We start from the raw sequence: 24,442 nt of genomic DNA on the forward strand, positions 1-24,442 counted from the left end.
CTATCTATCTATCTATCTATCTATCTATCTATCTATCTATCTATCTATCTATCTATCTATCTATCTATCTATCTATCTATCTATCTATCTATCTATCTATCTATCTATCTATCTATCTATCTATCTATCTATCTATCTATCTACCTCTCTATCTATCTAGCACGTGCATGTCTGCCTTATGTCTATATACCAGTTTGTTTGTCTATCTGCCTGCTGGCCTGTCTATCTATCTATCTATCTATCTATCTATCTATCTATCTATCTATCTATCTATCTATCTATCTATCTATCTATCTATCTATCTATCTATCTATCTATCTATCTATCTATCTATCTATCTATCTATCTATCTATCTATCTCTCTCTCTCTCTCTCTCTCTCTCTCTCTCTATCTATCTATCTATCTATCTATCTATCTATCTATCTATCTATCTATCTATCTATCTATCTATCTATCTATCTATCTATCTATCCATCTATCAACCAACCAACCAACCAACCACTAGGGTACGTACAGAGTGTTATATGGTATAACTATGTCCAATCTGTATATTCAACAATACGATATGTCTTTTGTACTAGTCTTGTGCATTACACCACTTTGGTGCTTAGAATTTTAAAATGCGCAATACATCGAACTCTTTGTTCTCGTATTACCACTACTGTGATTGAAATTGCATTTCATGGCGCACGCTTAACATGAATATGTTGCAAATTTACACCTTGTGTATTATACCACTATTGAATTTTACGCATGGTAAATATTGATTAACTGTCGCACTACCATTTTGGTGTATGTTAATGCCCCATTACAACACGTATATCACATGGGTGCCTATCACAGCTTTCGAGAATGGTTTTCTTGCCAGACTATTATAAGTTGAACAATTTTCTCTCATGTATAAGTACACCGTTTATACCATAATTTTGCATTCAATCATTGTATATAGAATCATCTATAATATTCAGTACTATTGTTCTCTGAGAGTTTGTTGACATAGCCAAAATGGCCCCCATGTTTTCATTGAAAATTACCACAGCATCAATGTGGAGTCCATCATTTGTGTCTATTAGCGACTATGTAATGCCTCCTAACTTTTTTCATCACTGTGTGATCAAGACAGCTAGCCTGTCGAAACGCGTTACCGAATAAACTGCTTTTGGCTCAGTCTCCTGAGAGTGCGTTATACCTGTTTTCTGTTTTGAGTGGATATTATGGCTGGGAAGCTTCACCGGCGTCACACACCACCTGCCAACGGGCCAGGAATCCGGATGCAGCAAACCTTTTGGATCTATCTATCTATCTATCTATCTATCTATCTATCTATCTATCTATCTATCTATCTATCTATCTATCTATCTATCTATCTATCTATCTATCTATCTATCTATCTATCTATCTATGTGTCTGTTTGTAGTCTAGCTATGAACCCCCTACCTATCTCTATGTCTAGGCAACCTTCTCTATCTATGCATTCTTCTCTATGTATGCAACCCTCTCAATTTAGCTTTCTATGCAACCATCTCTACCAATGTAACTGTCTACCTGCCTTGCTGCCTATCTACTTGCCTATCTGCCTACCTGGTTGTCTGTAAGTCTATCTATCTATCTATCTATCTATCTATCTATCTATCTATCTATCTATCTATCTATCTATCTATCTATCTATCTATCTATCTATCTATCTGTTTGTAGTCTAGCTATAAGCCCCCTACCTATCTCTACTTCTAGGCAACCTTCTCTATCTATGCAATCTTCTCATCTATTTAGCTATCTATGAAACCATCTCTAATTAACACAACTGTCTATCTGCTTGTCTGTTTACCTGTATTAATCTGTCTGTCTAGGCTGCTAGCTATGCCTCACTAATTATCTTTTCGAACCTCTAAATGTATTTGCAATATAGATTTACAAAAATATTACAAACATACATTAGCAAAGGCAAAAGGCTGGCATTAGCCGATATCTTATGACCAAAGGGAATGATGGACGGAGTGTTGAACATTGCAAGCACTCATCCCCAGTCAACTGATCTGGGATTAATCCATCATCATTCTTTAGCTCACTCCACCACCCAGTTCAGACATGGCCATATGCAAATCAGCCTGCCCTGTGCCTCATGGGAACAGTCCAGCCCGAAGTGCTGGGGGTGAGTGCTTGCAATGTTCAACACTCCGTCCATCATCGCCTTTGGTTTTGCTTTGCCCAATATTTAATGACCTCCTGGTCTGGGACCAGGTTTCCCCCCGCAGCTCCATTATTAAGTGCCACCGCTCCAGGCACTGTGACCTGCTCGCTCAGGCAGGTATTCGAGGTCCTCCTCCACTCGCAGGCTCCTGCCTGCTCCTCATCCCTGGGGGTCCAGTGGGAGAGCCTTGCTCTTCTGCTGGCCGCTATTGTCTGTGTCCGTCTTTGTGCCATTTTCGTTTTTTTTGTCTCTCTTGTGCCCATGTCTGTCTTTCTGCCATTTTCAGTTTTTCTGTCTCTTTTGTGCCCGTGTCTGTCTATGTGCCATTTTCAGTTTTTCTGTCTTTCTTGTGCCCATGTCTGTCTTTGTGCCATTTTCTTTGTTTTGTGTTTCTCTTGTGCCGGTGTCTGTCTTTGTGGTTATTCTGTCTCTCTTGTGCCCATTTTCTGCTTCCTCTCTCTCTGTTATTGTGCCATTAATTGTACCCGTTTCCTCTCTGTTTACTTAGCCATTTTATGTCTCTGTAGCCTTCCCGCCGCTGCAACCCCCGAGGCCCCTGCTGGCTCCCGCCTCCCAGCTGTGCTTCCCTCCCCCTCCCTACTTAATGGCGGCCGCTGCACGGCCGCAGGCGGGGGGTGCACCAAAGGCAAGCCCTTTTGCCCCCATCCATAACGCAACCGCAGCCAGCGCCAGGAATCCTGGATCTACGACTCCCCACCGCTACAACTCAGCCGCCCTCCTCGCACTCATCCCTGGAAGAAACAACAACTGCCAGAGAGCGACCCCAAACATCACCCACGGCCAGTTCTCCTGCCGACACTGCCAACAATCCTTCACCATCAACAGCCCCCTCTGACTACTTAACCCACGCCGGATGCCCGCACCACCAAAGCCCTGATGTGCATCCTCCTCAATGTGCGCTTCCTGCACAGACACGCCATGGAGATCTGGGACCTGCTCAACACCCTCTCGCCTGACGTCGCCGTCTTCATGGAAACATGGACAAACGCCACTTCCACCCCCGACTTTGCCACTGCCATCCCTGACGGATACAAAATCCGTAGAAAGGATTGCTCCCATCACCCAGCAGGGGGACTCGCCATCGCACACAAGAGCTCCCTCCGACTCTCTACCTCCAGCACGAGCTACACCCTCTCCAACACAGAGCACCTCCACTTCCGGATATCGACCAGCCCCAGAACCACGCTGCGTGGGACCCTTGTCTACAGACCCCCCAGGCCTTGCGCCTCTTCCACCACCACCATTGCTGACATTGTCATATCACATGTCATCACCTCCGCGGATTACATTCTCATCGGAGACCTGTACTTCCAACTCGGCAACTGCAATGATGCCGACTCCACCACCCTCCTTGACAACCTCGACAACCTCGGACTGAAGCAGCTGGTCACCACCCGCACCCACAGAGCCGGACAAACCCTCGACCCCATCTTCTCAGGAGGGACAAATATCCACTTCAGCCACACCACGCAGTCCCTCTGGAAGACCACCACTGTGTACACTTCACCTTTAACACCACCGCCGCACCCAAACCCACCCTGCACCCGCAACAACGAAACTGGAGCAAGATCACAGAGGAACACCTCAATACCACCCTCCTTCTCAACCTCGCCTCCGTCACGACCGACGCAAACTACGCAGTCAAAGAACTACACCGCTGGATCTCCAGCGGCACAGACAAGCTTGCACCCATCCGCCACCCCATCAAACAACACCCCCTGAAGGCTGTCTGGTTCACCACTCACCTCCAAGAAGCCAGGTGCTCCTGCAGACGCCTCTAGAAACTCTGGAGGAACAGGAAAACCACCGAAGACCAGAACACCTGCAGGAACGCCATGACTGAATACCACCAGCGAATAAGAGCCACCAGACGGACCTTTAACAAGAACAAAATCCACACCAACGCCAGTAAAGCAAAAGAACTCTTCAATGTCATACAGCAGTTCAGCAAACTACCCTGCGAAGCCACGGACGTCACACCATCCCAGGACCTCTGCAAGCTCAGCTCCTACTTACACCTGAAAATCAAGGCCATCTACAACAACTTCAGTGAACAGACTTCAGACACCACCACCCTCTCCACCACTAACAACCAGCCCACCATCACCACCTGGAAACCTGCTACCACCGAAGACACCGCCACGACCATGAAGAACACCCACTCAGGAGCCCTCACGGACCCTTGCCCAATGCACATCTACCACAGAGCCGCTGCGGCCATAGCACCCAAACTAGGCAAGACCATTAACGCCTCATTTGAATCCGGCATCTTTCCCGATGACTAGAAGTGGGCAGAAGTCAAGCTCCTCCTCAATAAACAGTCGGCCGAGCCGACAGACCCGAAAAACAAGTGCTGAATGAAAACAAATCTTGGTCACCTTTGGTGCAGTTGGCATTAAGGTACTCTTATGATTGTAATCATGTTTTTATTTTAAAATGAAGGATAGCTTCTGCCCGCAGCAAAATAACAGCCCCATGCCAAAATCTTCCTCTGCCATCTCTTATGTCACCTCACCCTGTCTAAACCCTTTTGGGTTTAATTTCTATGTTAGTGGATTAGAGCACGCCCTATGACGATAGCTACGAATGATGGGAGTACAGAAGGCTGAAATATCCCCATTTTGATGTTCATGAACAATTGTTTGAAACGTTTGCACTGTTTTGCCAGGAGTGGGAAGTTGACCCATGTCCATTGTACATGTTCAAGAGAGTGCTGAATGCAGGCCCAGATGTACTAGTGCTGCTACCCACCATTGTCTACTTTGCAGCCGCGGTCCGAGCAGGTAACAGCGGTGGGGCGTAGTAAGGGGGTATTTCGAGGACTGATGCCATGGGGAAATTAAGTAAATAATTAATTTTCCCTCTGCATCTTTCCTCGAAATCCCCCCTTACCCGGCCCCACCGCCCCATCACTGTTACCTGCAAAGACCGCGGCTGTCTACTTGGGCTTGAGTGTAATCATGTGGAATTACCTAAGAATTCCACGTGATTACACTGAATTATGCAAGACTATTTATGCGTTTAGCGCTATTTCTTAGCACCAGGATTTTATCACCCAAATTGCACCAGTAGGTGGAATTCGACCTCTGACCCTGCTTGCAGGCAGGTCACTCCCCACGCCACCACACGGACGCCAGCTGCTTCGTGCCTGTTCTCTGCCGCCCCCCCCCTTTTTCCCGCCATTCCCGCTCCTCCCGCCGCTGCGTCTCTGCGGCCCCGCCCCCCTGCTTCCCATTGGCCACCCTGCTTCCGCCTCCCAGCTGCTCCTCCCTCCCTCTCCCCTTCTTATGGAGGCTGCACAGCGGGCGCACCGAAGGCGCGCCAAAGGAAAGTCCATCTGCGCCAGTCCCCGCCTGGACCGCGCCCAGTGCCAGGAACCCCTGGACCCCGCGAACGCCACAACACCAGACTCCGCTACAACGCCAGCACCCTCTACGCACTCAACACCGGCCGAAACCACACCTGCTTCCAAGCCACCCCGAAACGGACTCATGGACCTTTCTCCTGCCACACCTGCAGCTTCACCTGTGACAGAAACACCAAACCAACTAGGACTGGACCCAACCACCTCCGTTGCATACTCCTCAACACCCGCTCCGCACACAAACACGCCGTCGAGCTCTGGGCTCTGCTGGACACCTCCGCCCCAGACGTGGCCTTTCTGACTGAGACCTGGTGGAACGATTCCTCTGCGCCCGACATCGCCATAGCCATCTTGGACATCTACAAGATCACCCGCAGGGATTGCGCCAACGGAATTGAAGGAGGAATAGCCATCGTCCACAAGTCCACCCTCAAGGTCCCCACCCACGCAGACAACACCCTCAACACCGCCGGATACCTGCACTTCCGGATCCACACCGACCCCAACACCACCCTCACAGGAACACTCATCTACAGACCCCCGGACCCTGGGCTCAGTTCAGCGACTCCATTGCCGACCTAGCCAGCACCCACGCACTCGCCTCCACGGACTACATCCTCCTCGGGGACCTAAATATCCACCTCGAGAACAACAACGACGCCAACTCCGCCACCCTGATCGCCAACCTCGCCAACCTCGGCCTCAGACAGCTCATCACCGCACCCACCCGTGCCGCCGGCCACACGCTGGACCCCGTCTTCTCTACAGGCACCCAGGTCACCTTCAACCACACCACCGAACTCCACTGGACCGACCACCGCTGCATCCATTTCACCGCTGCTGGAACAAAGTCACCGAAGACCAGCTGATCACCACCCTCGCCCAAAACCCACCCACTGACTCCACCAACCCCAGCCCGCAACCTCAGACAGTGGATTGACGACTGCGCCAACACCCTTGCCCCACTCAAGAAACCCTCCAACAACCACGCCAGCAAGAGAGCCGCCTGGTTCACCGACGAGCTGCAGACCTCCAAACGCGCATGCCAGAAACTGGAGAAGATATGGCTCCACGAACGCACCCCGGACAACCACGCAGCCCACAAGGACGCCACCCGCAGACATCACCACCTCATCAGATTAGCCAAGAGATCCTCCTTCAAAGACCGCCTGGATAACAACGCACACAACAGCAAAGAGCTCTTCAGCATCGTAAAGGAACTCTCCAACCCCAGCGCCAACACCAACGACATACCACCCTCACAGGAACTGTGCAACTCACTAGCCATCTTCTTCCACCGCAAGATCGCTGACTTCCATGACAGCTTCAACTCCATGACTGCCCCGACTATGCCAGACCCCACATCCCCTGTGAACACCACCAGAGCCAACCGCCTGACCTTCTGGTCCAACATCAACGACGACGAGACACGCAAGGTCATGAACTCCATCCACTCAGGATCTCCGTCAGACGCGTGCCCACACCACGTATTTAACAAAGCAGACGCAGTCATCGCACCCCAACTACGGAAGGTCATCAACATCTCCTTCAAAACAGAGACATTCCGGAAAGCAGTAAACACCCGGAAATCAACGCCCTCCTCAAGAAGCCCAAGGCGGACCCCAAGGACCTCAAGAACTTCTGGCCCATCTCCCTGCTCCCGTTCCCGGCGAAGGTCATCGAGAAAATCGTCAACATGCAACTGGCCCGCCACCTGGAAGACAACAACTTCCTGGACCCTTCCCAGTCCGGGTTCAGACGAAACCACAGCACCGAGACAGCCCTCATCGCCGCCACAGACGACATCAGGCGCCAACTAGACAACGGCGAAACATCAGCCCTCATCCTCCTGGACCTATCAGCCCCCTTCGACACGGTCTGCCATCGCACTCTAAAGACACGCCTCCTAGAAGCCGGAATCTAAGAGAAGGCCCTTGACTGGACCACGTTCTTCCTCTCGGGCAGAACCCAGACCGTCCGCCTCCCGCCCTTCCGAAGCCACCGACATCATCTGCGGCCTCCCCCAGGGCTCATCCCTCAGCCCTACGCTGTTCAACGTCTACATGGCCCCCCTCGCCCAAGTGGCCCGTTAACACGACCTCAACATCATCTCCTACGCTGACGAGACCCAGCTCAACCTCTCCCTCACCAAGGACCCGCACACTGCCAAAACCAACCTCTACGAGGGAATGAAGGACGTCGCCGACTGGATGAGCAACAGCCGTCTGATGCTAAACTCGGACAAGACGGAGGTACTCATCCTCGGACCCACCCCCTCAGCCTGGGACGTCTCCTGGTGGCTGGCCACACTGGGAACAGCACCAACACCCACCGACCATGCACGCAACCTAGGATTCATCCTCGACTCCTCCCTCTCCATGTCTAAACAGGTCAACGCCGCCTTCTCCTCCTGCTACAACACCCTCCGCATGCTCCGCAGGATCTACAAGTGGATCCCGATCGAAACAAGAAGAACGGTGATACAGGCCCTCGTCAGCAGCAGACTGGACTACGGCAACGCACTCTATGCAGGAATCCCAGCCAAACACTTACGACGACTACAACGCATCCAAAATGCCTCCGCCTGACTCATCGTCAACGTCCCCTGCCGCAGCCACATCACCCCCCACCTGAAAGTCCTACACTGGCTCCCTGTCAACAAGAGGATCACCTTCAAGCTCCTCACCCACGCACACAAAGCGCTCCACAACGCCGGACCAGCCTACCTGAACAGCAGACTCAGCTTCTACACCCCCACCCGCCAGCTCCCTCCGCCAGCCTCGCCCTCGCCACTGTCCCCCGCATCCAACGAACAGCCTCTGGCGGCAGATCCTTCTCCTACCTCGCCACCAAGACCTGGAACACCCTCCCTACCCACCAAGGCAGACCCAAGACCTACTCGCCTTCAGAAGACTCCTCAAGACCTGGCTCTTCGAGCAGTAGCGGCACCCCTTCCCCTCAGCGCCTTGAGACCCTCAAGGGTAAGTTGCGCGCTTTACAAGTACTCGGATTGATTGATTGAATAATGATAATTCTGCATCAAAGAGTAATGCAGATTTATCAAAATTACTCCGATTACTCCAGCGTAATTGAAATTCCTCCCAAACCTAGTTAATTCCCAGTTTAGCTGTGACACTGTGCTCACTGTTTTATCTGATTATAAGGCCTTAGTAGCCACGTAATGTGTGACAAACCTGGAGATTTCAACCTGTGGACGTCATGCAGGTAAGAGAGAACTCATTTCTGAAGTAGTTCTTAAGATACTCGGCTCCACAGGAAATATACTTTGTCCTAAAAAATCAGCATAAGGAAGTTAACATAATAGGAGTCCCCAAGAGCTGAGCCAAGAATTCGTGGCATCCATGAACTATTATTCAGATTTTTACTTTTTATTGCGAAATATGAAGAATTAATATCATGTTATTGCTTGATGTTAGTGCCCTGCAGAGATTTTTGTCATGATATGACACCATGGGAAGTGAAATTTAAATGTTTTGGTACAGTTATTATGTTGTTTTAATGTCGTCGATCTAAACTGTCTGCTTGGTAGGTTAATCACATACCAGGTCATCCTAAGCACGGACACCACTTTATCGAGCGGTGCCCATTTCAGGTCGGGAACTCTGCTGCAAGCATGAGTGGGTGGGCCAGATGTACTCTGATTGGATCGGTCAAAAATTATTGAAAGGGCACAGGTGACAAAGCTCCACCTTTCTCCACGTTTTTCCCTACAAACTTAAGCCCGGGACTGAAAATTAATTCATCTATGTTAATTACTTTAATACTCGTTTGAGACAGATTTACGACTGTCGCTTTTATTTTTACGTCTGCTTTCTTGCATTAATGATGGGTAGGTCTGCTGTCGGGTTTGATCTTGCTTTTTCACTAAATGTAGCAGAAGGGTAAAAAAAATTAGCACATTTAGGGTCTGATTACGAGTTTGGTGGTGTGGGGTCTGCCGATTACTAGCGTTTCTCGTAATCAATCCCTTACTCTGCGAGGTTTAGGATCCGGCTGACTCTCAAAATAAAATATGCCCCATTATACCGTAGTATATTTTATGTAAGGACATCACATGTAAAATGTGTGGAATAAATCTATACTATCTTAAAGAATGTGCTCCTTTCCTGTACATTTCGCCAGGTACCGCTTTACGGGGCCTCGGGGCACAGGCCAGGAAGCACTTAAATAAAGACCCTGGTATACCGAAAACATGCACTAGCCCACCCACTGCCATACAACAACAGGCAGCGAGGCACAAAGGGAAACTGGACATCACGACAATGCAGGTAGCTGAAGGTCAGAACGGGCGAATCTGCAGAGCCGCCGCAGAGGCCATAACCTGGGGCACCCATTTTCAGCTCTGAGGAATGGGTCCTCTCTGGCACACAAGGTCCAGCACATCCCACAACTGAAACATTCCACAGCTGGCAGACTGGCACATTCCACAGCTGGCAGACTGGCGCTCCAGCAGCGTTCCCGATGAACCTGCTCACTGTAGCCACTTCAGTCGCCAAAAGCATTACCAAACCTAATAGTTCTGACATTGCTTAACGTTGACAACACAGGAAAAGCTTACCCAGCACACCAGCATACCTAGTGCAGGCAATATGATGTGATGAGAGGGAGCTCAGCCTAGTAAAAATCAACACATCCTTAAATGCTATGGAGAGGGCCTTGAATGTATAATGTATACTCTCACATCCAGAAAGGCCCGCTCAAAAAAGTGTAGAAATGGAGAGTCAAAATACTTTCAAAAGGCAAACTGGATAATTTACGAGATAAAGGTGACAGCCATTTTAAAGTATGGTCAGTCGTGCAAGATCATTGCCCACTTGTGAGTTGCTGTCCACCACCCAAAAGACAAGACAGAGAAAAAGAAAATATCAAGAAAGGTGGTCCAAATTGTAAAAGGAGACCCACAAGTACAAACCCCCAAGGAGAAAGACCCCCTCTAAAATTTACACTGAGAATAATTTAGAGGCCTATTCCGATGTCGGACGGACCTGAGTCCATCCGACATTGGTCAGGAGCCGTTATCGACCGACCTGCTGTGGTCGGTTACGGCCCTGCAAGTACGATGCAACCGAACCCTGTTCGGTCGCACTCGTAAACTTCAAAATGGGAGCATGCATTCCGAGCGGAATGCATGCCTCCATTGTGAAATGCAGGGGTTCAGTTCATCCCTGCACCCTGTGGCCGGCAACCCAAGGTGCCTGCCACCTTGTGCAGGGATCAACGGAGGGGCACCCTAGGTGCCCCCAGGCCGCCATTCGGTGGCCTCACACCCATGGGGGCCCTGCTGGTGACCCCCAGAGACTATTTCCGACTGCCTTTTCGTGCCGGACACACCAGCACGAAAAGGCAGTGAAAAACTGCCATGGTACTCCCTTGGTTGTAAAGAGGTGACCGGGGGAGTACTGAAGGATTTCTGGATGGCAGACGGGCTCTCCGAGCCCGTCGTAAGCCATCCAGAAATCCGAGTGGGATTCCATTCCGACCGAGCTCATCGGAATGGCTTGGTCGGAAAGGAATCCGTCCGACAAACTCCGATTCCGTCAGAATGGCTCCGAACATGGTTCGGAGCCCTTCCGACCGGAATATGCCCCTTAGAGTGAAGATGGAAGAAATTCCCCAGATAGCACAGATTCCTCAGGAAAGTCCATGGTAAAGTCAATGCTCATTACAAAATTAAAAGGCAACACGTGGTGAGGCCAGAGAAATCTCTCACATTGCCAATACAGTTATCTTCTTATGCACGGCAAACAGCCATCAACAATTGACATTCTTGATATTGGGTTCTTCAGGCTTTTTGGGCACCTATGAGATCAAAGATAATAGGGGTCGAAACAACTGTTTACATATATGCCCATCAGATAACAGGCTTGTGGACCAGGAATTTCCCTGGCAGGACGGACGTTACTTTCAGGTCTCCAAGGAAAGCAATGAGCATGGGATTGGAGGGTTCCAGCAGCTGACGGCGCAGGTAAGCGCAGTGCGGCGGTAGGGCAGTGGGGAAGTGGCAGGGAGGGGTAGGAGGGGGGAAGTCAACAGACGACGGAATAGGCAAACGCTATTGGACAGTGGTATTGTTTTTTAGGAAAATGACGCCACTCAGGAGAATAGCACAGATAGTGGTCTGAAAAAGCCTATCTTTATCTCGATGCTGTAAGGTGAGGAGAACCACCGATCTCCCCAAAACCGGTGGCCTAAGCCAACCAAACATACAAAAGAAAATCCTCCGCACAGGATAGTAATGTCACAATGGTTATCAAAGTGCTGAGTGTGAGCACAAATTCAACACAGGAAAGTAAATTCTTGATCTTTTCCTTTATTCCTTATTCACATTTTCTGACAGTAGTTTCTTTGTGACTGTCGAAAAGCTGTACTCATTTATGGGCCCTTTTCTGTATTTTTTACAGGGATATACGTAAAGAGAACAAAGGTATTTATCGATATCTCCCTTAACCACTAAATGGGTTACACAGGTTGAAGTATACGTTTCTCACTCCCTCTTTGCTTTTGGTAAGTTGGATATAAGTTTGTATCCTTTGCTTCAAAATGATGTAACATGATGTAATGACGTAACAGACTTACCGAGATTTCCTTTGTCACCTATCACTGGGTGAGATTGTAGAAACGTTATGTACCCCTAATAGTGTATCAGTTGATACATCGCCTATCCCATTTCTTTCTGTGCAGCCTAGACGCGGGACCATTTACCATGTAAGCGATGAAAGACGTGTCGGTTGTTTGGGCTGTTTGAAGATACAAGAAATAAAGGAAAAGTACAAGAATTTACTTTCCTGTGTTGAAATTGTGCTCCCACTCTGCACTTTGATTACCATTGTGAGTAGATACTATTGTGTGCTGAGAATTTTCTTTTAGAGGGCGAAATAGGTAAAATTTGACAAATAAATAAAACATATTCGGTCGTCTGTCGACTTCCCTCCTGCCCCGCCCCACTCACTGCGACTGGTAAGTTCATGTAATTGGTCACACAGGTGTTAGACCAAACTTCTAGATCTGTACTGCATGCAATAATGAAGTTGCAGTCCCACCTAAACGAGAACCTCCATAAAGAAAAAGGAAATTACAAGTATTCTGCAGGCAGAAGGAGAGAATGGCACAACATGGGTAACAAACATGCACTCTGCCCAAATGAAACCTCACTTCGCCTAAATAAAACCTCACACAAAGCGTATTTGCCCACCACTTGCTGATAAACAGATCAGCAGAAATGTACCTGTGCAGCTAGGCAGCAAATCAGTTGAGAAACCTGTTGCAGCCATGCCACCCAACCAAATCCAAAATCAACTTGTGAGGCACAGATATGTTCCCTAGTGGCAAGGTTCTGTACAAGTACAGCTCCTCTGTGACATACCTTATAGTTTTGCTGAGAAGTGCAATAACAGCATTTGGAAGTGGAAGAAGGCTTTCTGGAAACGTTTCAAAAGATGTTCGACCCCACATAATTAAATTCTTCTTTCCTAAAACAAATCAAAATGTATTGTTATGTTATATGCAGTGAGTATCACCATTGTGTTGTATTCCACTTTAGGTGTCCGTATATAGGTTTTCCTGAAACATGTCCTTATATAGGCACAATTCGCATTGCCCATAAGATCCCAATCCTTATTTAGGCATTAGCCATGCTATCCAAATACAAGCATGGTCACCTACATCCATCCATCCCAACGTCACAACGAGTTCTTAGAAACCAGACCCTTAAGTTCTTGGGAGTTTCCCCTAGCACAGGATTATTGATTTCTCCAAGTACTCATTTATTATGCATGACTCGTTATTCTCAAAGGGTTCATTCCTGCCGTCTTCCCCTGCCCAACTTTACGTCAATGCTACCATTCCAAGGCACCTACCAGGTATAAATATACCTTCCCTTGCCCAAGCAAGTTGGAGGAGACCTTGACTTTAGAGGAGCCCGTGTCCCAGCCTGACGCACTGACAAGAGACGCTGTCATCCCTGCTCGCAGAGAATCCAGCCTCAGGTGTTCTGACTCCCTTCGCAGAGTGTTAGAGTTCGAAACCCAGAAAGAGATTCCCACCTCTCTCATTCTCAAGGTATGGAGCTGACTAGTACCTAGATGGACTCTTGGCATACAAACTTGGCATACAGACTATAGCATACCATACTATAGAATACATCACCTACTTCTTACCTTGTACTACACTTGGGTTGGATACACTGGGGTAGAACTAGTTAGAGAAGCATCTTATGAGTACTCGCATTTTTAGCTTATGTTATTTATGTATATGAATATATGTGTCATAGCAAAAAGTTAATGCTAGCGCAGTATTATTTTTTTCTACTGCTTATGCTGTATATAATAGATATCGCATACTGTCTTACGATTGTAACAGCTCATATCTCTTACACGAGAAACAAGACTGTTCAATAAATCCTTTTATTGAAATGCCCGTCTATTCTTTCTGAGTAACTCTGAAGAAATTAAGCATGTACGATTAGCTGAGTGAAACGGTTATCTGTTGTTTCCACGATTCTGAGAGTGTTCAGATTCTAAAGGGAAACAAAGTTGTCAGGTTAATGTAGTTGACGGAAACTACTCCCTTCTTGTTTACAAGTAGTTTCTAGTGGCCTCTGAGGTAGCTGGCACACAAAGTAATTAAGTTTAATATACTCGATAGGGGCATACTGACCTCAGTCCTATGCCAAATCTATAGGGTATATTATTCCAATGACAGGGCCTATTAGGGAAATAGGAACTACACTACAATTGGACTGTTTATTTAGGTTAATCAAAACTTTAAAAACACATTAAAATTGCCAAAACGTAACGTAGTCTACCGTGCTGGTAGTTTTGACCCAGGCCCAGAGTCAGGAATATTTAGTTTGGGGGGCATGGCCCCTGTAATGATAACATCAAGAGAAGGCTCCAGCCAGAATGTATTGCTTTACAATTTGTGGAAAAAATCTGCTTAATAAGATTTAAAAGCAGAAAGCAGATACTGTATTTTTTTTTGCATTTTCTGATAATAATTTACACTTCCCTGAGGAGTTTTGGTGAAAATATGAGTTTTGTTTTGTGTGTCTTGATGTTTTGTTCTGTTTGCATACTTACTGGTATGCACACATTTTGCAGCTTCAAATTTAAAGTGTTGTGTATATCTGGTACTGCTTTTAACCAGTTTAACCATACTTGATTTAACTTCCTCAGAAAGATGAAAGACTGAGTTGGCTTTGTCAGGGACTCAAACCACCAATGACCTATATGTTGCAGCAGTCTCAAGGGGCCTCAATACATATGTTTACAGAGAGGAGAAGGAAGACATGAGCCTAGCTGCATTTGGGGGATGTTCTGCTACCATATATGTTGAATGATTTACATTTCTAGGTAAAGACTGTGTGTTATAAAGTATGTCTTTTGTAATGACGTTGAAACTAATTTCTTACCAGCCACATCCAATGCATGCACTGCAGTCTGGATTCAGTGCTTAGTGCTGAAAGCTCAATTAGGAGGGTATTTTTCCAGTGATTAAGGGCCAACTCTACCATATTCAGTATGGGGATCAGATCACCTTTTTGCTTTTGCTGTACTCATCTGGAGTGTTGTTTCAAGTTATGGAGTTTTTGTCCATCTCTGGAGATCACCACTACTGTCTTATGTCTGGGGATCATCCGAAGTATTGTATCAAGATTGTATCTGGAGTGAGGAATGGACAGATGGTGAATATAGACAATTGGAAATTCATTGTGTATTGAGTATGAAAGTTAAATTGATGGATACTTAATTGTAGTTTGGGATTTGATGAATTGTTTACAGCCTCCTGGAGTTGACCAAGGGGCACGAGTAAGATAGCATTGCCTTTCAGAACATACTTCTGAATGCATGAGGATCCCTCTACTCACCCTGACTGTGTGGACGCTACTTTGTTTTGGCATTTCAATTTGCATACTGTATCTCCTAGCACTCTGAAGCGACTGCAAGGTGACAAGTTAGAGCTATGTAAAACAACAAATAAAAAAGAAATGGTTATGCCCTTTGAAGGATCAAAAGACTGTTTAAAGCAACCCTTGTTGTACATTATGGCAATTGGACATGCCATTTTGGGTGACCAGATGATGCAGATTTGCTGGAATAGTGTATTTTTGGGGTCTTGGCTCTAGACAACGCATGCACTGTCTCGATGAGACATGTTTTACATAACTTGTGGGCTTCATCCCCCCACAGGCTTCCTATTTTCTGGCTCCATCGTCGCTCTCCTATTTTTTCTCCCCATTTGTCCACGGCTTACAAGCGTCATACCTCTTCCTGTATTTAGCCCTCCACAAGTGCAGGGACCGATTACTACTATCCATCCACAGCGCCCAGTAGAGGCAACTGGTTTTAGAAATACTTTTAAATTTTATTTTGAGCACTTCAAGCAAATGCTTGCTCCTAGCGACATTTCTGTAAACAGCCCTGTAAATCTTGTCCTTATCTCGTCACATTTGCTGTTCCAAGGGTGCCTGTTCTGTCCCACATGCCCCTCCCACTTGTTCCTGGCTGCTCCATAGCTGCACAAATATGTAGTTAATGTTAATGTTAATGTTATGGTAATTTGTATAGCGCGCGGCCTGCCCCAGCCAAGGGGCGTCCCGGCGCTGTGAGCAGACAAAATGCAGAGAGTTAGAAGCGCAGAGAAAAGAAGAATTATTGGAAAAGATGAGTTCTTCATTGAACATGATAGAGAAATTGCCATGTTAACTTGAGTTTTCTTAGACATGTGTTTTTATCTCGTCACATTTGCAGTTTTCCAAGGGTGGCTGTTCCATTCCCCAACTCCCTCCTGCTTGTTCCCGCCTGCTTCACTGCCGCACACAAATGTAGTTCTTCATTAACCCTGATAGAACAGTTGCCAAGTTTACTTGTGCTTTCTTAGATGCACACCACGATTACCAGCTTGTTGCTCACCACCTGCTTCAATTGCTCTGCTGTCACTACTGTGATTATGGTTACAAAATAATTGCTGTGCTTTCTGGGTGTGTCTCAAACAAATATATATATATATATATATATATATATCTTTATATATGTATATGGTAGTGTCTTTTATAGAAGTATTTCCTTTCCTGCACATGATCCTTGGCCATCTTGGAATTGGGAAGGTCTGTCGTTTCTCTTTCTATTTTGTCTTTGTCCATGTCTTGCAAGTGTAGTTAAAAGGTACTCGCTTCTGGTGGTAAAAGTGTGGGCATCAGTGCAGGCGGAATGAGAGCATCTTTCAAGCACCACTTGGCTGAAATTGCCCTTGCTAATAATTCATCATGTGTGCAGCCGAGGTAGGGATGTTCTAATGGAGCATGCTGCATTAACAACCACTGTCATTTTACATATGGTGTACCGCAACCCCTTCCCGCGTTGCATGACCCACCCGCTCGCCACCTCCCTCATTGCTGCTTGCCCCCTCCTTGTTCTTCACATATCCACTCTTTGCCTCTCCCCTCATTGTGTCCCCCCATCTAACATTCCAGACTCACTTGAGCTGAATGGGAAACAATGCTTTTTTGCTTTGTAATAACAGGATGTGACTTTGACCAATACACATAGGGACGTATAAACAAACGCAGATACAATGGCATTGCTTACCTGATATCTTACGCTCAGCAGCCTTCTCCTGGTTACTTGATGCAATGGAACACGCTACATTATGAACCACTGTCATTTCACATTAGGTCAAAGTTTTTTTTACCTTGCCAATCAACTCGCAACATGTACTCATGTGTACCATTGAATAGAATTGTCTAAAGAAAATATTCTCCTCCTTTTTGTGTATATTTCTGTTTTTAAGTGGCCATTAAAGAATCATCAAAATTTAGCACATTTGGCTATGACAGATCCATTAAACTATTCTTCACTGCTCTTTTATCAAATATGCGGATGAAGCTCCTTGTAGGAAGGTTAATGGGCAAATCCAAACTCTTGGGGTGGGGGTTTCCGGAGTGGGGGAAGTACTATATTTGGAGGCCTCCTGGTAATGTGCTTTATTATATTGTAATTGCATTTATGTAATAGTTGCTAAACCAAACATTTCACAGCAATTTACCCAGTATATATGAAGTGACAACTATAACTGTCACTTTATATTCCAGGCAGCTTCGTAACATGGTTTGAAGACATTTACATTGACAAAGCCAAAAGCTCTGTCATTGCCAAGACCGATTGGCTTTGCCAGTGCTTGTTATTACATCTGTCCTCGCGTCCTGACATGTTTTACTAAATGATATACTTGTGGTTTCCTTAGGTTGAATGAGTACAAGCATGACATTTCTCATACCTCTTTCGAACCTAACTGCATATTCAGCATAATACGAAAATGGGTCTTCATCTACCACAGCCCTGCCAAGTTTCCTAGGTCTATATGTGGCTAGCTGCTCTCATTCAGGTTTTTTCTTTGCATTCAGTGGCTTCTACTCTTGCTTATCCCAAAGGTAAAGCAAGGACTACAAGTCCCACAATGAAAAGAAAAAACTGATGTGGCCCATGTAGTCAAGTATGGATCTGGTAAATATGGCAGCTGTGCTACAAGCAAAGCTGCTGTCTTTTGTTACCATTGCTTCAGAAGAAGAGGTAAAAGCTGAGCATGTCGTTTCGTTTTTCGTTTCAAAAGCTTTATTCTGTTTGCCAATAACAACCATATAAGCATCTTATTAAAATACAGAACTATTATTGGCAACCCATATTAGATTCTCAATTATTTGCTAAACAGCATGCGTAACTTTATATACGACGTAGGCAAATTATAATCGTGCAAAGTCGTAAATAAATTGCCAAGTGCTAACAATTTTACATTATGTGCAAATATCGCAGTAAAATACCATATGCAATTAGTTTACATTTCGTGCAGATTTTGCAAAAGTGTCAAGTGCTATCAGTTTTAGGTTGTATGCTATTTTCGCAATATAGTACCATATGTAATCAATTTACATTTCGTGCAAATTTTGCAAAAAGTGCAATGTGCCGCTAATGCCAAGTTTAATATACAACTAGTACATTATGTGCAAATATCACATTAAAATACCTTATGCAATTAGTTTACATTTCATACAGATTTTGAAAAAGTGCCAAGTGCTATCAGTTTTACGTTGTGTGCAAATTTCGCAATAAAATACCATCTGCAATCAATTTACATTTCATGCAAATTTTGCAGGAAGTGCGATATACCGCTGACACTAAATTCAATATGCAACTAGTGCATGACAACCCTTGTTAATCGCATAGATTGTTAAATATAAGTCACTGGTGCAAGACCTGTCACCAGGAATTCCATAAAAGTGCTTACGTGCTATCTTGGTTGATTAAATCATGACATATAAATATGCGTACTCAAAGGTTGATAGATTTCCTAGCAGCTATACATTTTAAAATGTAGGATGCAACATAAAATCAAATATCTGGACCTTTCAGAGAAAACATTAAATTCATAGCATTTGTAGTAGATCGTACATTATATTTGAAAAAGATAGGTTTCAGATAAAACTTCCTTAAAAAAGAATAACATTTACAGAACATTAAAAAATGACAGCAACTTTGATTGGATATATTATCACATGGGCATACAGAATTAGAACTTTTTTTCATTGTCGGGAAAGCCACAAGATGGTGAACAATCCCTAGCCTTTAGTGTGTCTGTACAAAACAGTGGGAAGTTCTAGTCACTTCAGTCAAATATACCTGAAAACCAATTCCAAGGTTTAATTGCTGGTAAAATACTAGAGTGGGTTGTTCCCCAATTGTTCTCCCACGCACCTCCCTTTTATAAGCTAGGAAGGTTGTTTTTAACTCCTTTTTTGCAATTGAGTCTGCATACTCCGGCTCCACGTGATTGGTACAATTAAACAAAAACTATACCAATGTTGGATAAAACTTAGCCAGGGAATACGAGAACAGTGGTCCAACTTCAAACAATCTTTAATAATTAATTGCGTAAATAGTGTTTCTTCTTTGGACCAAATAGATCGCCACAATAGCAGGGGGCGTAAGGCAGCTAAGTCCGAAATATATTTAATTCCCACTTCCTGGTGTACCAATTCCGTGGAAGCCGAGGCTGGCACACTCAGCAAACGTTTAAGAAAAGTGTTTTCATCTTGCTGAAGTGACTTATCGTAGCAGTGACGCCAGACTCCTGCCCCATAAAGTGCGGAAGACACACACCTAGCGTTATAGATGGCCACCATATCTTTTATTCGGCGAATCCCCAATTTTGTAGAAAATCTAAAAATACTATTAGTATTCCTGCCCATTTTATAACGCACATTTTCATGTTCGCATGTCCATTTTCCGTTACCTGCAAATGTTATACCCAGGTAACAGAACAATTTGACCGATGGCACTTTAGTGTTCTCTAGATAAAAAGTCCTAGTTGGTTTAAATTTTTCACACGTCATAACAAATGTCTCGGATTTATTAATTAAAAGTTTTCTCCCGTTAATAAACAATGTAAAATTATTAATAAGCCGCTGTAGACCAATCGGGGTACGTGATAATAAAACGGCATCATCTGCATATAATAAAATGGGTACGACCTTTCCGTCTATCACTGGAGCATCCGCAGGAATCTGTCTTAATGTTGCGTCAACTTGATTAATAAATAGTGAAAACAATAGTGGGGCCAGGACGCAACCTTGTCAGATACCTCTTTTTACATTAAAAAAGAGGGTACATTCGCCCGCAGGCCCATATCGTACTCTGCTTGATAACCTCTCGTAAACTCTTGCTAAAAAATATACAATTTCCTTTGCGGCGCCAGAGTCAAGTAATGTAGACCACAGGATTGAGTGGTTCACAAGGTCAAAAGCGCTACTCAAGTCGGCGAAACATAAAACATATTGCCCCCTTTAGCTAATGTATATTTACTGATGAGGAGATTAAGATTGACACACTGTTCCAGGGTTCCTACACTCTTTCTGAACCCGTATTGTGCTTGGGAAAGGATATTATTATCTGAGGCCCAGGTTTCAAGCCTTTTTAACAAAATCCTGCTCATAACCTTGATAGTGATATTGGACGATAATTACATGCTTCTGATTTTGAGCCTTTTTTTAAAAGTGAGATCATTAGTGACTGCCCCAGGACAACGGAAATTGACCCACTACGGCAGCATTAAAAATCTTGGCTAGAATCGGGGCCCATAAATTCATTTCATTTTTGTATAGGTCAATCGGCACCCCATCGGGGTCTGGTGCTTTGCCCCCTTTGCTATTGACTAACCCTTCATGCACCTCTTCGACATTTATTAACAAGGGTAATGTAGGCCATATAGAATCATTAGTTGCGGATAAATCTAAAGCATCCCTATCTGGGTTAAAAATATTTGTAAAATGTTCGATCCACGCATTGCAGTTTACATGCGAAGTTAATTCTGGTACACAGTTATCCTTTAAAAAAGGGCAATTTATTGTGTCCCAAAATAATTTGCTGTTGTTAGTAGCTGCTGCTAGGCTACGTTGGTCCCATGCGTCAGCTTAGAGTTTTATTTTCCAGGCCTTGATAGTTGACCTATAATCAAAACGCAAATCTTGGATATATACTGTATTTCGGGGTTTAGTACCAAGAGCCTGTTTCCGTCTATATAGAGCTTGAGTACAGTTGTGGTCAAACCATCCAGCATGCTCCTGTTTTTTTGCTCTATGGTGAGTAGACCTTCTATTATATTATTTATCTTTATTAAACTAGAGATCACTAAATTGGAATTAGCCTCGTCACTGAGACAATAATCTATTTCCCTTCTGCATTTCGTTACCACATCCCTTTGTATTTTTTGCGGTTCAACGCCAGCCCATTTTATCCTCATACCGTTTGGTCTTGAAGAGGCGATGTTGGGGATACGATCATTACGAGGTGATTTATGCCCCCAGCATAGCAGTGATAAAGAAATACTGTTATGATCACTTATGGCTTGTTCTGTAATGCATAGATTTGAATAATCACTGTTACATGAAATCAGTATGTGGTCGATGTTGGTGGCGGCGTTCCTACCGGTAAAGGTTGGGCATTTATTATTTCCCCTAGTCATGGTACAGCTTAATAATTCAAGATCACATTTTGCTATTAGTGTATTTAAGGCTGTACCATACTCGCAGTGGGGGAAATGCATATGGTCATCATTATCATCGGCATTATGGCCCTTCCTAAATCCACATATCTTAGTTGAGGCAGCGGACATGCCTGGATGTTAAAGTCACCGACCCAAAGGATAATGGCTACCTTACTGGACAATGCCATCGCCCTTCCAATTTCTTTATTTAATGTATAGACTACAGACCCCCGACTGTTATCAAATATGTTGTTATAGTAGTTAACTAAAACCAAGTCTTTACCCTTAAAGAAATGAAGTCTCATCACCTGGCTATGCATATCTACTGCTGTACAACTTTTAATGTTGCATACATTCAGCTTATTAGAGACAAGAATCAATAGGCCACCCTTTGCTCTACCTGCCGCAGAGTCAGCGGCATTTATCCAGTGTGAAGTATAGCCCTCTACAAAGATCGGTTCTCTGCACCAGGTTTCCTGGAGGCAAATTATATCATAATCTGAGGTAATAAAATCCCTCCAGAACGGCGTGTCCTGTTTCTTACTAAAGCCTGCAATATTCCACGTTACAAGAGTGTAGCCTTCATTTAAATTATCGTTTATAGGCTTACATAGGGGGGTACCTGGGCTCTCCATAGAGGATATATCAGTTGTTTCCACAGTTGTTATTATCGGAGTTTCTGTTGCCCCTCCCTGGGAATATGTCTTTTGTTTCTCTTATAGTAGTAATGGGCAGTTCTGGATGGGGTATCCTGCAATATTGCAACAATAAAGAAAAGAATGGCTTAACCTGTGATTGGTAAAGAGGGTAATATGCAGCTAATCCATCAACATCCTTGTGCAAAGTCCCTATTGGGTTATGTTTCTGAGATGTCCCATAGACTATCGAAAGTCAATCATTATCCTCTAAGGAACTAAGTGCTTGAAATCTGTTTTATATTGGAACGGTGATGCAGGGTGGCGGTATTAGTGATAGTAGCATTTTATTAAATTAGGGTTGTAGTTGGGGCTGTCATAATTATTGATCGCCATCAGGTGTCTGTAAAAATATCCTAAAGGCAGGAGGGTCGTATTATACTCCCAATGTGACGGAGAAGGGGCGTTCGCAAGGGTATTCCGTGCCCACCCAGGAGTCCTAAAATTAATAATTATGCAATCTCCCTCAAACAATTTCTTGAGGGGACCGATCCACCCCACCCTTTGAGTTAGCAAAACCTGGTTTGCCCCAGCCATTGGAAAACCACAATTATTAGACAACCAATGTATAGTTTTGTTTTTGAGTGTTTCGTGGTTTTCCATCTGGTCTTTCCGTAATTTGGGCACATTAACAAGGACCGCTACATAAGCACCACACTCAGGTGGTAAATTGATAGATGTAGGTGTCTTATTTATAGTGGGAGACATTGGCTCTAAATATCCTAATTTAGTGGCGTCATTTGCTGGATGTTTACTAGCCCCTGGGGTTGATTTCTCCCATTGGTTCAAGCCAGGGTTAAGATCAGTAGTTGGCATTACTCTGGTTAACATAGAGTGTTCCTTTAATTTTTCCCTGGGGTCTAAATTGTTTATAGATGGTCTCTCCTTGTGATGGTTGTTAATTGTGGGCACAGATGGAGTACTATTACTATTAGTATCCAGTGTAATAACCTCGCTGTTTACCTCACTATTTACCTCTACCCTTGGTCTACATTGCTGTATCCTTGTATTAATTGTATCAATGCTTCCACTTAGCTTATGGACTTCCTTAGCTAAGTTACCTATCCTATAATATAGTGGCCTAAGTAGCTCAATTAGTTTGTCAGAGATAGCTTCTAAGGTTAATGTACCTTGGGCGACATCTGTGCCTTGTTTAATACTTGTGGTTGCTGTACCCCCCGTGTGGTAATTCTTTTATCTTTCTTGGCCTTTGTGTTTCCCTGACCTGTTGCTTTCTTTATGTATCCCTTTGTTTTAATTGGGGAGATGCGGGAAGAGTGGGGAGAGATGGCCAGTATAGATAATGTAGGTGTATTTAAAATACAAGAGTGGTCGTCATTAATGTTGTTCACGCCAACGATTGTACTGATTACATCTTCAGGGGTAGCACCTAGCGTAGGGATGCTGAGGCTGTCTTCACTGGCCAAAATACGCTCTTCACAAACCTAGGTTCCACATGCAAAGCTAGACCCCCTGGATAGATGCCTCTAAGTGTGATCTATTTCCTCAGATAAGGCACTAACTGCTTTTACTAGATATGAATCTATAGTAGTGCGCGTTTTTTCCATCAAGGGTTTTGTGGCTCGTCTTCTGGCCATATTTTAATTGTTTATAAGGAATGGGTGATACTCAAACCTCAAACTTATAGCCCAAGGTGGTACAGACCTAAATCAACAATAATACATTTTGGCAACCTTTCCCCAGCAGTACAATTTCAATACCTTTTTAGGTGCCCAGTCCAATTTTGTTCAAGAGTTAGAGGGGTGGCCCAGCCCAGCCTCTGATGGCCTTAGACGGCCCCGCCCTTGTCCCGGGCTTCGCCCGGCACACGCCCGCGCGCGTCCCATGGCGCGGGAGCTCTCTCGCCCTTTTGTGCGCCTCCTGGCGCTCCCTGAGTCCATCGGCGGCGTTCGCGCCGCTAAGGCACCTGGGGGATGCAGTTTGCTTTCTTCCCTTGTCCTCGTCCCGCTAGCGGCGGCGGTGTGGTGGTGCGGGCGCTATCCTCTGCACCCAAGGGACCTGTGTGATGTGGTGTGATGTGGCAGCAAACAGGTCAGTTTGCTAGTCTCACCTGAGCATGTAAAACATTTTGTCTTTGACTTGTTAAGTAATCCACTTGC

General features: G+C 45.1%; 1 protein-coding gene across 6 annotated transcripts in view; it reads right to left on the reverse strand.

Annotated features, from left to right (window-relative positions):
- The window catches only part of LOC144812382 (dihydrofolate reductase-like), a 453,064-nt gene that overhangs the window by 65,052 nt on the left and 363,570 nt on the right, over window positions 1–24,442 (reverse strand). For all 6 annotated transcript variants that reach the window (XM_078673936.1, XM_078673934.1, XM_078673933.1 and 3 more), the window contains one exon: window positions 12,959–13,064. In XM_078673936.1, the coding sequence (XP_078530062.1) occupies window positions 12,959–13,064 (106 nt within the window). The remainder of the gene's footprint in view (window positions 1–12,958; window positions 13,065–24,442) is intronic.

This window comes from Lissotriton helveticus, chromosome 1_1, assembly GCF_964261635.1.
Source record: "Lissotriton helveticus chromosome 1_1, aLisHel1.1, whole genome shotgun sequence".
Taxonomy (NCBI): domain Eukaryota; kingdom Metazoa; phylum Chordata; class Amphibia; order Caudata; family Salamandridae; genus Lissotriton; species Lissotriton helveticus.